The following is a 12,996-nucleotide window of genomic DNA, read 5'->3' as shown; positions in this document are numbered from 1 at the left end:
TAAAAAAGGGAGAAAACTCTACATTAAGAAAAAAAGCGAACAACAATAACAACAGCGAACTTGAGAGCTGTGTTGTTGACAATTAAAAAATATGCCAAATAATATTTGAGCAGATAAAACTCCACAAATTGTATGTAAAAACATAAATATGTTTCTTAGAGTGTATAACGATGTTGTTTTGTAGAATCAAGTTTTTTTTCGTTGTCAGTTTTGCCGGATAGTGCAAATTCGGATAATGTGAATGTTGTAAAGTCTTGTTGTATCTTGTGTTGTCGAATTCAAAGGGGGCAATCTGCGGTGCGGGAGATTCGGCCTCGGGCTAGCGGGGTCTTGTTTTAGACCGGCTTTTATTCTATATTTATTTATAAATTTGAAGAGATTCAATATTTTCTTCTTTCCTTAAAGTATAGTGCTCCTCTGGAGTGTGAAATATTCATTTATTTTTATTCATTATAAATTTCGGGATATATATATGCAGGGTTCTCAATAACTTTTGAGCCAACAGGCCCAAATGTGAAACCAACAGGCCTACTAGGGGGGTCCGGGGGGCATGCTCCCCCTGAAAATTTTAAAATTGAGCACTTGATTTCCTGCATTTTGGGCCATTTTATGGCTATTTTAGTGGTCAACCAGGCACTTAAGTTTTAGCAATTGTGTGTGCATTTTATGAATTTAGCTTTTTTTAACTAAATAAAGATAAATGGAAAAAGCTCTTTTTTACTCTGATGAACTCGTCAAAATATTTTACTGCTTTTTGACCGATTCCAATTTGCGCCTTTCCATTGTTGTTGTTGTAATTTGTAAGGGAGATAATGAATCGACGTTTTTGCTTAATAGCAAATAGTAACCAAATTACAGAAAAGACACGCAAATTTCGAAAATTCAATTGCCGATTTTCCAAATCTGAGCAAATTTCAACCGGCCAAAATCTGATTTCAAACGGCTGATTTGGCCGGTGGCCGGCTCTTATTGAGAACCCTGTATATATATTTCAAACTTCATTACTGTTGTGTTGTTATTCATAAAACAGTACCTGGTGAACCACACCGGTATTTAAAAAAAATTAACAACATACACCAGCTAAAAATTGTTAAATACCTACAGTTTAAGTGTGAGTTTCTTTCAAGTCATTTGGTTTTGGGGGAAGTTATGTGCTTTTGACTAAGAAATTTTCTCTAGAATAAAGATTTCCCTGATTTTTTTTATGCAATGCTTTCAGATATTGAGCTGCTTTTTGGTATTTGAGTTTACCTACATGACTTACAAATGAAGCATAAGTTTCGTTTTGGTTCATTAACCCATGGCAAAGTTATGGGACTTTACAATTTTCTCTTAAATAGATGCTGTGCAGCTTCAAAGCACAGTATGGGGCATTGTGTTTCACCAACACAGGTCTTGTTTAAACATATCATGCAGCATAACCATGTTCATTTTTGTTTGTGATTATAATGAAATATAGCAAATTATAAACCTTGCTAAATAATGACTGTGTTGTACTTTTTAAAGCATGCATCATTACATTAAAAACTGTTCTTATTTTAATTTCAGATAAAATGGATCAAGAAGTTTTAACAGAAGTACCCCAGACCATGAAGAGGCTGGTTCGACTTGTGGCAAGAGGATTTTATTCCATTGAACATGCTATTGTAATAGACCTGTTGGTACGCAATCCATGCATGAAGGAGGATGATATGTTAGAATTGTTAAAGTTTGACCGCAAACAACTTCGAGCTATCACAAACACATTAAAAAATGACAAATTTATCAAAGTAAAGATGCGAGTGGAGACTGACAGTGAAGGGAAAACCACAAAACATAATTATTACTTTATAAGTTACATAATGTTCGTAAATGTTGTGAAATACAAATTGGATCATGTTTGCCGGAAAATTGAAACAGATGAAAGAGACAACACAAGTCGAGCCTCTTTTCGATGTGAAGACTGTCAGAAGACTTTCACTGACTTGGAAGCAGATCAGTTGTTTGACTTCATGACGCAAACTTTCAGGTAATTGTTTACGAAATGTAAAAAGCTTCTTATTTATTTTTAATTTGTATTTAAATAACAGGGGTGTGATTTTTCCGCAGATCCGCGGATGTCCCGGAGGTCACTTCTGAGATACGCGTAAATTCGTTTTAAAAAAATGTGTGGAAGAGGAGCTACCACCGATTCAGTGGACGTATTTCATAAGCGGCCAGAAATATCCGTGGTCTGTGAAATGTCTCCGCATTTTACACTGGTAGATTCTGCCTAAGCATTTTTAAAAAGAGCGATATAATTGGCTGTCGTTTCCCAATCTTCCAATTAAAATCGTTTTCTTAAAATGCGCTCAGCTGATTTGTTTGCAAATGGCGCCGTTGTGAAGAGAAAATTAAGATTATTGAAATGACAAATAGCAATCGAATAAACGACTGACATCACCTAGTCTGATAGGAATAATGAAATGTGTTTGTCAAAAAAAAAGACTACATTTTAGATACAAGCAACACATATTTTGTTAAGAAATGTGCCCATTGAATTTGTGTCACAGAAACCAGTGTTTGCAAATTGGAGTTTAGTCTACTCGCGAAGTAAAACAATTTAGAAGAGTATCATTCGAACATGGAAATAGACAAACATGATTTGATTTATATGTCTGTGGGTCTGTGTATAATCAGATTCATATGCATATTCTGCTTTATTATGTTTGTCATGCTGTTCAGTTAACTGAAATAGCGTTGAGCTGAGTGAAGATGTGAAATGCAAGATATTGAAAGGTAAACAAATTAAATATATTAATTTAACTCAGTTGATACATCATTAACACAAGAAAAACACTCACGTGTGTTTGTTTATATTTAGTCCATTAACTGTAATTCAATACATTGAAAAACTGCTTCTATTGATCACAATAAATACTTACTTAACTGTTTACTTTGCATCATCAGTATGTTAAATGTGAAGTTTAACAGGTTTTTATAAAGAAATATTGTTATGAAGTTCAAGAAGTTGTTTATTTTAATGTCTGTTTTCAGGTTTGTCATTGCGTTATGCGGGCCATTCGTGTAGTCAAAATCAGGCTACAGAACTTTCCTCCCCTCTGACTTTGCCTCAATCACACCCCTGAATAAATTATTTGAATGTGGTTTCTGATATAGTTTTATATTCCATGTATGCGGTCAAGTTTGATTGTGAATTTCTTTGAGAAAAACTAGTTTTTCATGAGAAAGTAAGAACACTGAAGTTGTTGTATAATTATGATTTGTTTGTAAAGGTGCACAATGTGTCAGAATGAAGTGAAGGAGGATGAGAGTGCAGTGAATGCCAAGGATGCGCGTACGCTGCTGGCCAAGTTCAATGAGCAGATTCAGGTGCTGTATAAGCTGCTCAAAGACTGTGAGGACGTGAAGCTCGCGCCGGAACTCTTGGAGCCAGAACCTACTGATATACGATCTGCCAACAGGTAAGGCAGGGCTAGCTTTCACTTCATGTCAATGATGTCATGCTTTGTACTTTTATCTGCAGTACAATGTATGTATTGTGTGTCAGGAAATACAATAAGATGAGGTGTTGTTAGAATGTGCATACCCATATTTGCAGTGATGAACAGTTTGAACATTCATGTACAATTTATGGTAATTTGGTGTCTGGGAAGCTATTGGACGGAATCACTGTTCATTATCCTTGCCAAGTCATAATGATAAACAAACGCTGGGTGTGCCTGTTCGCGTGCATGTATTATTTTATCCGTCACACTCGTTGATGCGTACTGCCTTTAAGTCTTTGCTAGCGATTTTTTTCAATCATTTACATTGTAATTATTTTCAAGAGCTGAAGGGCACATTTTCCAGGTTTTGCAATTGTTTCATTGTCTACGGAGTTATTGCCGGTCGTTAAAGGAGATATTTCTCTTTATTTATAATTACATATAAAAGATTCAGTGTGAGCTCATACATTTTTATACAATTTTCCGAAATCTTGTTCAGTGTAATTAAATTAAATTGCTGCAGCCAACATTGTCAATTTCATTATTTTTTTATGGAGTTATTTGGAGTTATTTGCTCTTTGTTTAAAATAACAGACAAGCTTCTGTTTGCAACTCCTCCTACATTTTGTTAGCACTCTCCCTAGACTTACATAATTATCTTCTATTGTTAAAGTGTATATACTCAAGAATTCATTTAAAATATGTTGTTATTTAGAGTGTGATATCACTGATATGTAATAGTATTATTTACAAATTGTTTTTATTGTACAATTGTGTAACCATATTCCTATTTTTCCATGGTTACACAGACATATGAATTAAGAATGCTGCACATCTAATGATCTTGTTATTGTAGAAATCGAAGCAACAAGCCAGCTCAAGATGGAGACAAGTGGAGTGGGGATGCTACAAAGAACAAGACGTCGTTCAACTACACAGAGAGCTCCATCAGTATCTCTCTCAATGAGGAACAGAAGCAGACTAAGGAGGCCCCCAAACAGCAGCCCATTTGGATCACACAGAGTACTGTGGAGGGGGTGCCAACTTTCGACGAGAACGCGGTAAACACAGTGGAGGGTTACAGTCTACTCCTTTAAAATATTTGAAATTCCTAACTTTTTGCTGCTTATTTATAATTTAGGTGGTTAGGTGTATGTGGGTGCTTCTGCGTGTGTGTGTGTGTGTCCATCTGACATATCATTTCCAGACAGTAACTTCATCATGCTTCAGGCTATTTTTAACAAATAATCACCGTGTGTGGACGATGTGTTGCTCGCATAACCCAAGTTTTAGCTCAAAGATCACTTATATGTCAAAGTTCAAATATGGGTCAGATACATGACAGGCAGTCATTCACTTGTAGTGTTATAGAATTGTCTTTGCTTTTTGAAAATCAAACATTCAGCATTTTAATGGTTGGTCTGTGCATCCTTAATGTTGCCGTATAATAATTGATTCAAATAAAATGCACAAATGTAAACCATAATAACAATTTAAGAGGCCCATGGTCATATTTTGCCACAAAACAGCTTGTATGGGCTGATACTTAGGCATTCAGTAAGCAATGCTAAAATAAAAAAGGCCACCATCAAGGAGACGGCATGTTTTGTGTAACACCCATCTCTCTATCTCAAAATTCTGGGGCACTATTTAGGGTTAAAGGTCAGATTGAGCCACAAACCAGCTTGTCTGGGCTTCTACTGTGGCATATATTATGCAATTTTAAAATGATTTAAGGCAAATGACCACCATGTGGAGACGCTGTATTGCATGTAACACTTGTTTCCTATTCTAAATTTCCTATTAACACTTTTAGATCTAATTTCAAATTTGGTCTAAAAATTCGTTTTTCTGGACTGAAAATTTGGGGTCCTGCAATTTTAAAATAATTTAACACAAATAATCATAATGAGGAGATCACCTGTGCTGGTATCGCCCAACTCACACATCTAAGTCAAGGTTACACTTAGAAGTCAAAGGTTAAAATACGGCCATATAACAGCTTAGTGGTTGCCAAAATGAGAGAATTTTGTACATTAGAAAAGACTATGCCCTGTATAGAACTTGTCTGTTGGTCTGTAGGTCAGTTTGTCCGTAGACCATTTGTTTCAGAATTATACAAATATCTAGAGAACACTTACACCTACACGGTGCCTATACCACGTGACTTTTTCGGATCTGTGTTGGGAGAATAATCGCGACCCAGTTAACATTTTTAAGGATCTCTTTTTAAATATTTCACCATGTTTAATGGGATAAAGAGGAGAGCCTGCTCATTGATGATAGTTATCTATAGGTATCATGATCTTTTTAAACAAATACGTATTTTTTCAGTAAAGTGCAACCGCGCGTTTGTTGCACTTTACTGAAAAAATACTGATTTGTTAAAAAAGATCATGATACCTAAAGAAAACTCTTACGAATGAGCGGGCTCTCCACTTTATCCCATTAAAAATGGTGATATATTTTTTAAAGAGATCCTTCAAAATGTTAACTGGGTCTCGCTTTATTCTCCCAACACAGATCCGAAAAAGTCACGTGGTATAGGCACCGTGACCTAGACCCATGATAATTTATATGATGGTAACTTTGGAAAAGAGGAAGACACCTATTGATTTTCAGGTCAATAGGTCAAAGAAGAAGGTTACAGGGTAATATGAAAACTATATTGGTACAATTGTCAGTTTGAGTACCGATAAACCCAAAATAGCAATCCATAGACAGAGTGTTAGCGAAAAAGCTTTTTCAGTTATATTATTAAACAATTAATATTGATTTTCATTGTTGGGTGGTATTTAATAGTAGAGAGAGACATTAAAGTCTAGGATTTTTTTTAAGGGGGGGGGGGGGGAGGAGCGTTAATGTTTTAGTACGATCTCTTGTTTTAACATAAAAACTACATCGAGTGACAAACATTTAAAAATGTAAACATACATGTTTATGGATACTCATCTTCCATTTGACCATTTGAGAACAATGAAGTGTGACATTGACCTATTGGGTTTGTGAGATGTGACATCTTATTTCAGATGTCTGGTGCTGCCCCAGAGACATCCAGCAAGGAGTCGGTCCTCAAGCCCGAGGTGAACCGTGAGATTGAGACACTGCTGATGATCCATGAGAAGAAGTCCTCTGTGAGCATCCCCATTGTGCCAGGGGGCGGAGAAACAGCCGAGGAGAGTGATAGTGATGACAGTGATAGTGAGGCCCTGCCCCCCACCAACACAAAGGTGGAAGGTGAGTCTCACTAGGTAGTGATAGTGATGACAGTGATAGTGAGGCCCCCCCCCCCACCAAGACAGAGGTGGAAGGTGAGTCTCACTAGGTAGTGATAGTGACAACAGTGATAGTGAGGCCCCGCCTAACCCACCAAGACAGAGGTGGAAGGTTAGTCTCAGTGATAGTGACGACAGTGATAGTGAGACCCCCTCCCCCAAGACAGAGGTGGAAGGTGAGTCTCACTAGGTAGTGATAGTGACGACAGTGATAGTGAGGCCCCACCCCCCACCAAGACAGAGGTAGAAGGTGAGTCTCACTAGGTAGTGATAGTGACAACAGTGATAGTGACGACAGTGATAGTGAGACCCCCTCCCCCAAGACAGAGGTGGAAGGTGAGTCTCACTAGGTAGTGATAGTGACGACAGTGATAGTGAGGCCCCGTCCCCCACCAAGACAGAGGTAGAAGGTGAGTCTCACTAGGTAGTGATAGTGACAACAATGATAGTGAGGCCCCGTCCCCCACCAAGACAGAGGTGGAAGATGAGTCTCACTAGGTAGTGATAGTGACAACAATGATAGTGAGGCCCCGTCCCCCACCAAGACAGAGGTAGAAGGTGAGTCTCACTAAGTAGTGATAGTGACAACAATGATAGTGAGGCCCCGTCCCCCACCAAGACAGAGGTGGAAGATGAGTCTCACTAGGTAGTGATAGTGAGGCCCCGCCCCCCACCAAGACAGAGGTGGAAGGTGAGTCTCACTAGGTAGTGATAGTGATGACAGTGATAGTGAGGCCCTGCCCCCCCCCCCACCAAGACAGAGGTGGAAGGTGAGTCTCACTAGGTAGTGATAGTGAGGCCCCACCCCCACCAAGACAGAGGTGAAAGGTGAGTCTAACTAGGTAGTGATAGTGACGACAGTGATAGTGAGGCCCTGCCCCCCACCAATTCAAAGGTGGAAGGTGAGTCTCACTAGGTAGTGATAGTGATGACAGTGATAGTGAGGCCCGGTCCCCCACCAAGACAGAGGTGGAAGATGAGTCTCACTAGGTAGTGCTAGTGATGACAGTGATAGTGAGGCCCCGTCCCCCACCAAGACAGAGGTGGAAGGTGAGTCTCACTAGGTAGTGATAGTGATGACAGTGATAGTGAGGCCCCGTCCCCCACCAAGACAGAGGTAGAAGGTGAATCTCACTAGGTAGTGATAGTGACGACAGTGATAGTGAGGTCCCGTCTCCCACCAAGACAGAGGTGGAAGGTGAGTCTCACAATGTAGTGATAGTGACAACAGTGATAGTGACGATAGTGATAGTGAGGCCCTGTCCCCCACCAAGACAGATGTGGAAGGTGAGTCTCAGTGACAGCAGTGATAGTGATGAGAGTGATAGTGAGGCCCCGCCCCCCACCAAGACAGAGGTGGAAGGTGAGTCTCACTAGGTAGTGATAGTGACAACAGTGATAGTGAGGCCCCACCCCCCCACCAAGACAGAGGTGGAAGGTGAGTCTCACTAGGTTGTGATAGTGAAGACAGTGATAGTGAGGCCCTGTCCCCCACCAAGACAGAGATGGAAGGTGAGTCTCACTAGGTAGTGATAGTGACGACAGTGATAGTGAGGCCCCGTTCCCCACCAAGACAGAGGTAGAAGGTGAATCTCACTAGGTAGTGATAGTGACGACCAGTCTTCACGGTAATATGTTTAAATCACTAGCCCGAATAATGATGCTTTATTTGAAACAGACAATAAATCCAATAGCCCGACTATAAAAATTATTAATTTCTAATAGCCTGAATAACATTTCACCAGTCCCAGGCTGTCGGGCTTATACTTAGCGTGAAGACTGGTGACGACAGTGATAGTGAAGCCCCGCCCCCCCTCCAAGACAGAGGTGGAAGGTGAGTCTCACTAGGTAGTGATAGTGACAACAATGATAGTGAGGCCCCGTCCCCCACCAAGACAGAGGTGGAAGGTGAGTCTCACTAGGTAGTGATAGTGATGACAGTGATGGTAAGGCCCCGCCCCCCACCAAGACAGAGGTGGAAGGTGAGTCTCACTAGGTAGTGATAGTGACAACAGTGATAGTGACGCCCCGCCCCCCACCAAGACAGAGGTGGAAGGTGAGTCTCACTAGGTAGTGATAGTGACAACAGTGATAGTGTGGCCCCCCCCCCCCACCAAGACAGAGGTGGAAGGTGAGTCTCACTAGGTAGTGATAGTGACAACAGTGATAGTGAGGCCCCGTCCCCCACCAAGACAGAGGTGGAAGGTGAGTCTCACTAGGTAGTGATAGTGATGACAGTGATACTGAGGCTTGGCCCCAACCAAGACAGAGGTAGAAGGTGAATCTCACTAGGTAGTGATAGTGATGACAGTGATAGTGAGGCCCATTCCCCCACCAAGACAGAGGTGGAAGGTGAGTCTCACTAGGTAGTGATAGTGACAACAGTGATAGTGACTGACGACAGTGATAGTGAGACCCCCCCCCCCCCACCAAGACAGAGGTGGAAGGTGAGTCTCACTAGGAAGTGATAGTGGTGATAGTGAGGCCCCGCCCCCCACCAAGACAGAGGTGGAAGGTGAGTCTCACTAGGTAGTGATAGTGACAACAGTGTTAGTGAGGCTCCGCCCCCCACCAAGACAGAGGTGGAAGATGAGTCTCACTAGGTAGTGATAGTGACGACAGTGATAGTGAGGCCCCGCCCCCCACCAAGACAGAGGTGGAAGGTGAGGCTCCGCCCCCCACCAAGACAGAGGTGGAAGGTGAGTCTCACTAGGTAGTGATAGTGACGACAGTGATAGTGACAACAGTGTTAGTGAGGCTCCGCCCCCCACCAAGACAGAGGTGGAAGATGAGTCTCACTAGGTAGTGATAGTGACGACAGTGATAGTGAGGCCCCGCCCCCCACCAAGACAGAGGTGGAAGGTGAGGCTCCGCCCCCCACCAAGACAGAGGTGGAAGGTGAGTCTCACTAGGTAGTGATAGTGACGACAGTGATAGTGACGACAGTGATAGTGAGACCTCCTCCCCCAAGACAGAGGTGGAAGGTGAGTCTCACTAGGTAGTGATAGTGACGACAGTGATAGTGAGGCCCCACCCCCCACCAAGACAGAGGTGAAAGGTGAGGCTCCGCCCCCCACCAAGACAGAGGTGGAAGGTGAGTCTCACTAGGTAGTGATAGTGACGACAGTGATAGTGAGGCTCCGCCCCCCACCAAGACAGAGGTGGAAGGTGAGTCTCACTAGGTAGTGATAGAGACGACATTGATAGTGAGGCCCCACCCCCCACCAAGACAGAGGTGGAAGGTGAGGCTTCGCCCCCCACCAAGACAGAGGTGGAAGGTGAGTCTCACTAGGTAGTGATAGTGACGACAGTGATAGTGAGGCTCCGCCCCCCCACCAAGACAGAGGTGGAAGGTGAGTCTCACTAGGTAGTGATAGTGACAACAGTGATAGTGAGGCAAGGTAGAAGGTGAGTCTCATGAGGTGGGGTGTCTCACTGTACTCAAACATGAACATGCACAACGGCCATAGAGGTAGGATGATTATACATCACTGGTCACCATAGATCAGTATGTTTTTTCAGATGAATCAGTATGTTCTTCATTTATATACAATGTTTTTTAGTCCCCTGCAGATGTAATCAGAGGGAACTTAAGGTAAAACCCCAATCTGTCTGTGCGTCTGTGTGTGTGTCTGACACAAAAAATGTGGTTGCTATAGTAAAGGATGCGATGGTTACAAAAATAATTGAGTACAATAATCTGGAACCTGTGCTAACTCTAAAAGTATATAAGCTAGGTTGATTACACTTTGATAGAGGGACATATGGGAGATATTAACGTTATTTCAGTTTTCCATACAAAGAATCTGGATACTGGGATGACTCAAAACTTACTAATGCTTGGTTGATAAAATTTAGTGTGTGAAAAGAGGGTGATATGGGAAAATGCATGTTATTTTAGTTTTTTAGGTATTTAGCTATGTTGATGAAACTTGATATTTGGATAGAGGGCCATGTGGGTAATACTAAGTTTTTTTGTCAGGCAACATTCGAAGTTGATATGGTTACAGAAATAACTAAAAACTAAAATCTGGATCATTCAACAACTTGAAAAGTACTTAAGCTTGGTTTATGTGTGTGCATAGAGGGCCATATGGGGAATAAACTTGTTAATTAATTTTTTTGTCAGACAAAAAATTTGTCATTGCTATGGTTACAGAAATAAGGGAAAAGTAACACCTGCATCCTTCCATAACTGAAAAGTACTTAGGCTTTGTAAATCAAACTATGTTAAGATGGTGTACTTTCGCCTACATTATTAACCCGGTAGGGGACTGCTGTTTTGTTAGTGACAAAGATCTTGTTACACCAGGCCGGCTAGTCAGTTGGTTTGGTCTGAACTACAAATCCGAGGATTGTGGGTGGGATTCCCAGCGTGCTCACAAAACTTGTGTGTTAACTGGTCATACAATTATTTCTAGCATTATTCTTCCATTTCATCTGGTTCATCAGTTACTGGAATGAAAACATGCATTTAGCACTGGTAGACCAGCTTACCCAAAATAAATGCACATATGTTATTTTACTGCATTGTGATGACCGAAACTCTGTTGGAAAAACACACAAACCAACCAACCTACCAACCAACCAATAAAAGTTATCACTATAAATCAAACTAAATAAAATACATTAACAAATGTTTCAATTAAGAATGTTTGAGGATTCTAAAAGGCCTGTACTTGTCTCAGATATGGAGGTGGGGAGTGAGGAGGAGGAGGAGGAGGTAGTCATGGTGACAGTGGGTGGAGTCAAGGTGGCCATATCTGATGTGTCAGACGACATGGTGGCCAGGATGTCGCTAGAGGAGAAGGCAGAGTTTATACGACTGGGACAGGAGATGTACAGCCATATGTATGACTGAGGTATGCTGGCTATTCAGTAGTAGTTTTAATCATTGGAGCTTAACAAATTTATATTAATTTCAATTTATTTAAAACTTGGCTTCTATTGAAATTCCAGAATATGATTTTAATGTGGAGAGGCAGGCAGACAGAACATCGAGTTTTTATGAAATGAATTGGCACAAACAATCATCTCATCAAGAAGATTTGTTGCGTGACATAACTATGTCCCTCGATTAAAATTCAAAATTTTAGCACCCACTTTCAAGTTTGCACATATTCTTTTTATGGACGAAGCTAAGGTAAATGTTCTTACTTGACCAATAACATTGTTATGCATAATGGGGTTTTGAAATAAAATGGCATAAATTATGAACACGACATGTTTTTCAACAATAGTTCTACTTGCTTAAAGGTCAAGCTCACTATGAAGTTTGTGCACATTCCTTATACATGTATGGATATAGTAAGGGTAGATTTGTGTGTCCGGCCAATAAATTTGTCAAATATAAAAATTGGATTTGGAAATAAATAATAATCATATCAAGGCAAAGTGTCGTCTGTGAAAACCATGTTGCTCGCTTGAAGGTCAAGGTTAATATGGGCATTTAAGGATTATGTATATGGCTTTATGATATATATGTTGGGCACAAATGATCATTACATGTATGTCAGTACAACAGGTTTTGTGCAGCAACTATGGCACTGACAATGGTCATTGTCAAAATTATGCAATAGGTTTTATATGTAACGCTGAATAAGATACATATATCCTGTGTTAACTATTGGCATTATATCTGTCACAAAAGAGGGCCATCCATGTCCTATTGACACATTTCTAGTCTTAAACGGGAATACTATGCACTTTGTTTTTGTCTTGCAGCATGTATGAAAATAGAAGACTGCTGTGGTAATCTGGATGTTCATATCCAATGGGATGTCATTGGGGCCACGCAATCAGTTTAAGGAAGATGTGCACCCATTTACAACCATACAGTGTGTATGACATGTATATGACATTTTGATATTTATTTAAATATACAGTATTTAATGCTGTGAGATTGATTGCATATTTGATTTTAATTAAACATAAAAATGTGAAGTTTAAAATTTGTTACATTACTTTCTTATACACGTATGTTCCTTTGCCTTAAAAACATAGGGACAAGCGTATATTGAGGCTGGCTGATATTAGTTGTAACTGACTGACTAAATGGCTTTTATTTCGTTTTACTTTTTTGTATGAAGAGGTCAGATAGTTTAACCAAGTAAGCAACTTTATATATATATTAAAGTAAGATTACTACTCAAAATAAAAAAAAAATTCGTACAATAGCTAAACAATTAAAAATCATTGTTCCTTATGGCAAGTGCCGAAATTTCAACGCCAGATGTGGTCTGGTAAAATAGATG

At 40.4% G+C, this 12,996-nt stretch overlaps 1 protein-coding gene across 1 annotated transcript; it reads left to right on the top strand.

Moving 5' to 3' along the window:
- On the top strand, positions 1-12,685 carry LOC127853264 (general transcription factor IIE subunit 1-like). Its single transcript, XM_052387612.1, has 7 exons — positions 1-130; positions 1,549-2,008; positions 3,255-3,443; positions 4,324-4,528; positions 6,497-6,704; positions 11,431-11,604; positions 12,467-12,685. The coding sequence occupies exons 2-6, from the start codon at positions 1,554-1,556 to the stop codon at positions 11,601-11,603; spliced, it is 1,230 nt and encodes a 409-aa protein (XP_052243572.1). The 5' UTR covers positions 1-130; positions 1,549-1,553; the 3' UTR covers position 11,604; positions 12,467-12,685.
- Positions 12,686-12,996: the final 311 nt, after the last annotated feature.

This window comes from Dreissena polymorpha, chromosome 12, assembly GCF_020536995.1.
Source record: "Dreissena polymorpha isolate Duluth1 chromosome 12, UMN_Dpol_1.0, whole genome shotgun sequence".
Taxonomy (NCBI): Eukaryota; Metazoa; Mollusca; class Bivalvia; order Myida; family Dreissenidae; genus Dreissena; species Dreissena polymorpha.
This window is presented reverse-complemented; position numbering and strand designations above follow the sequence as displayed.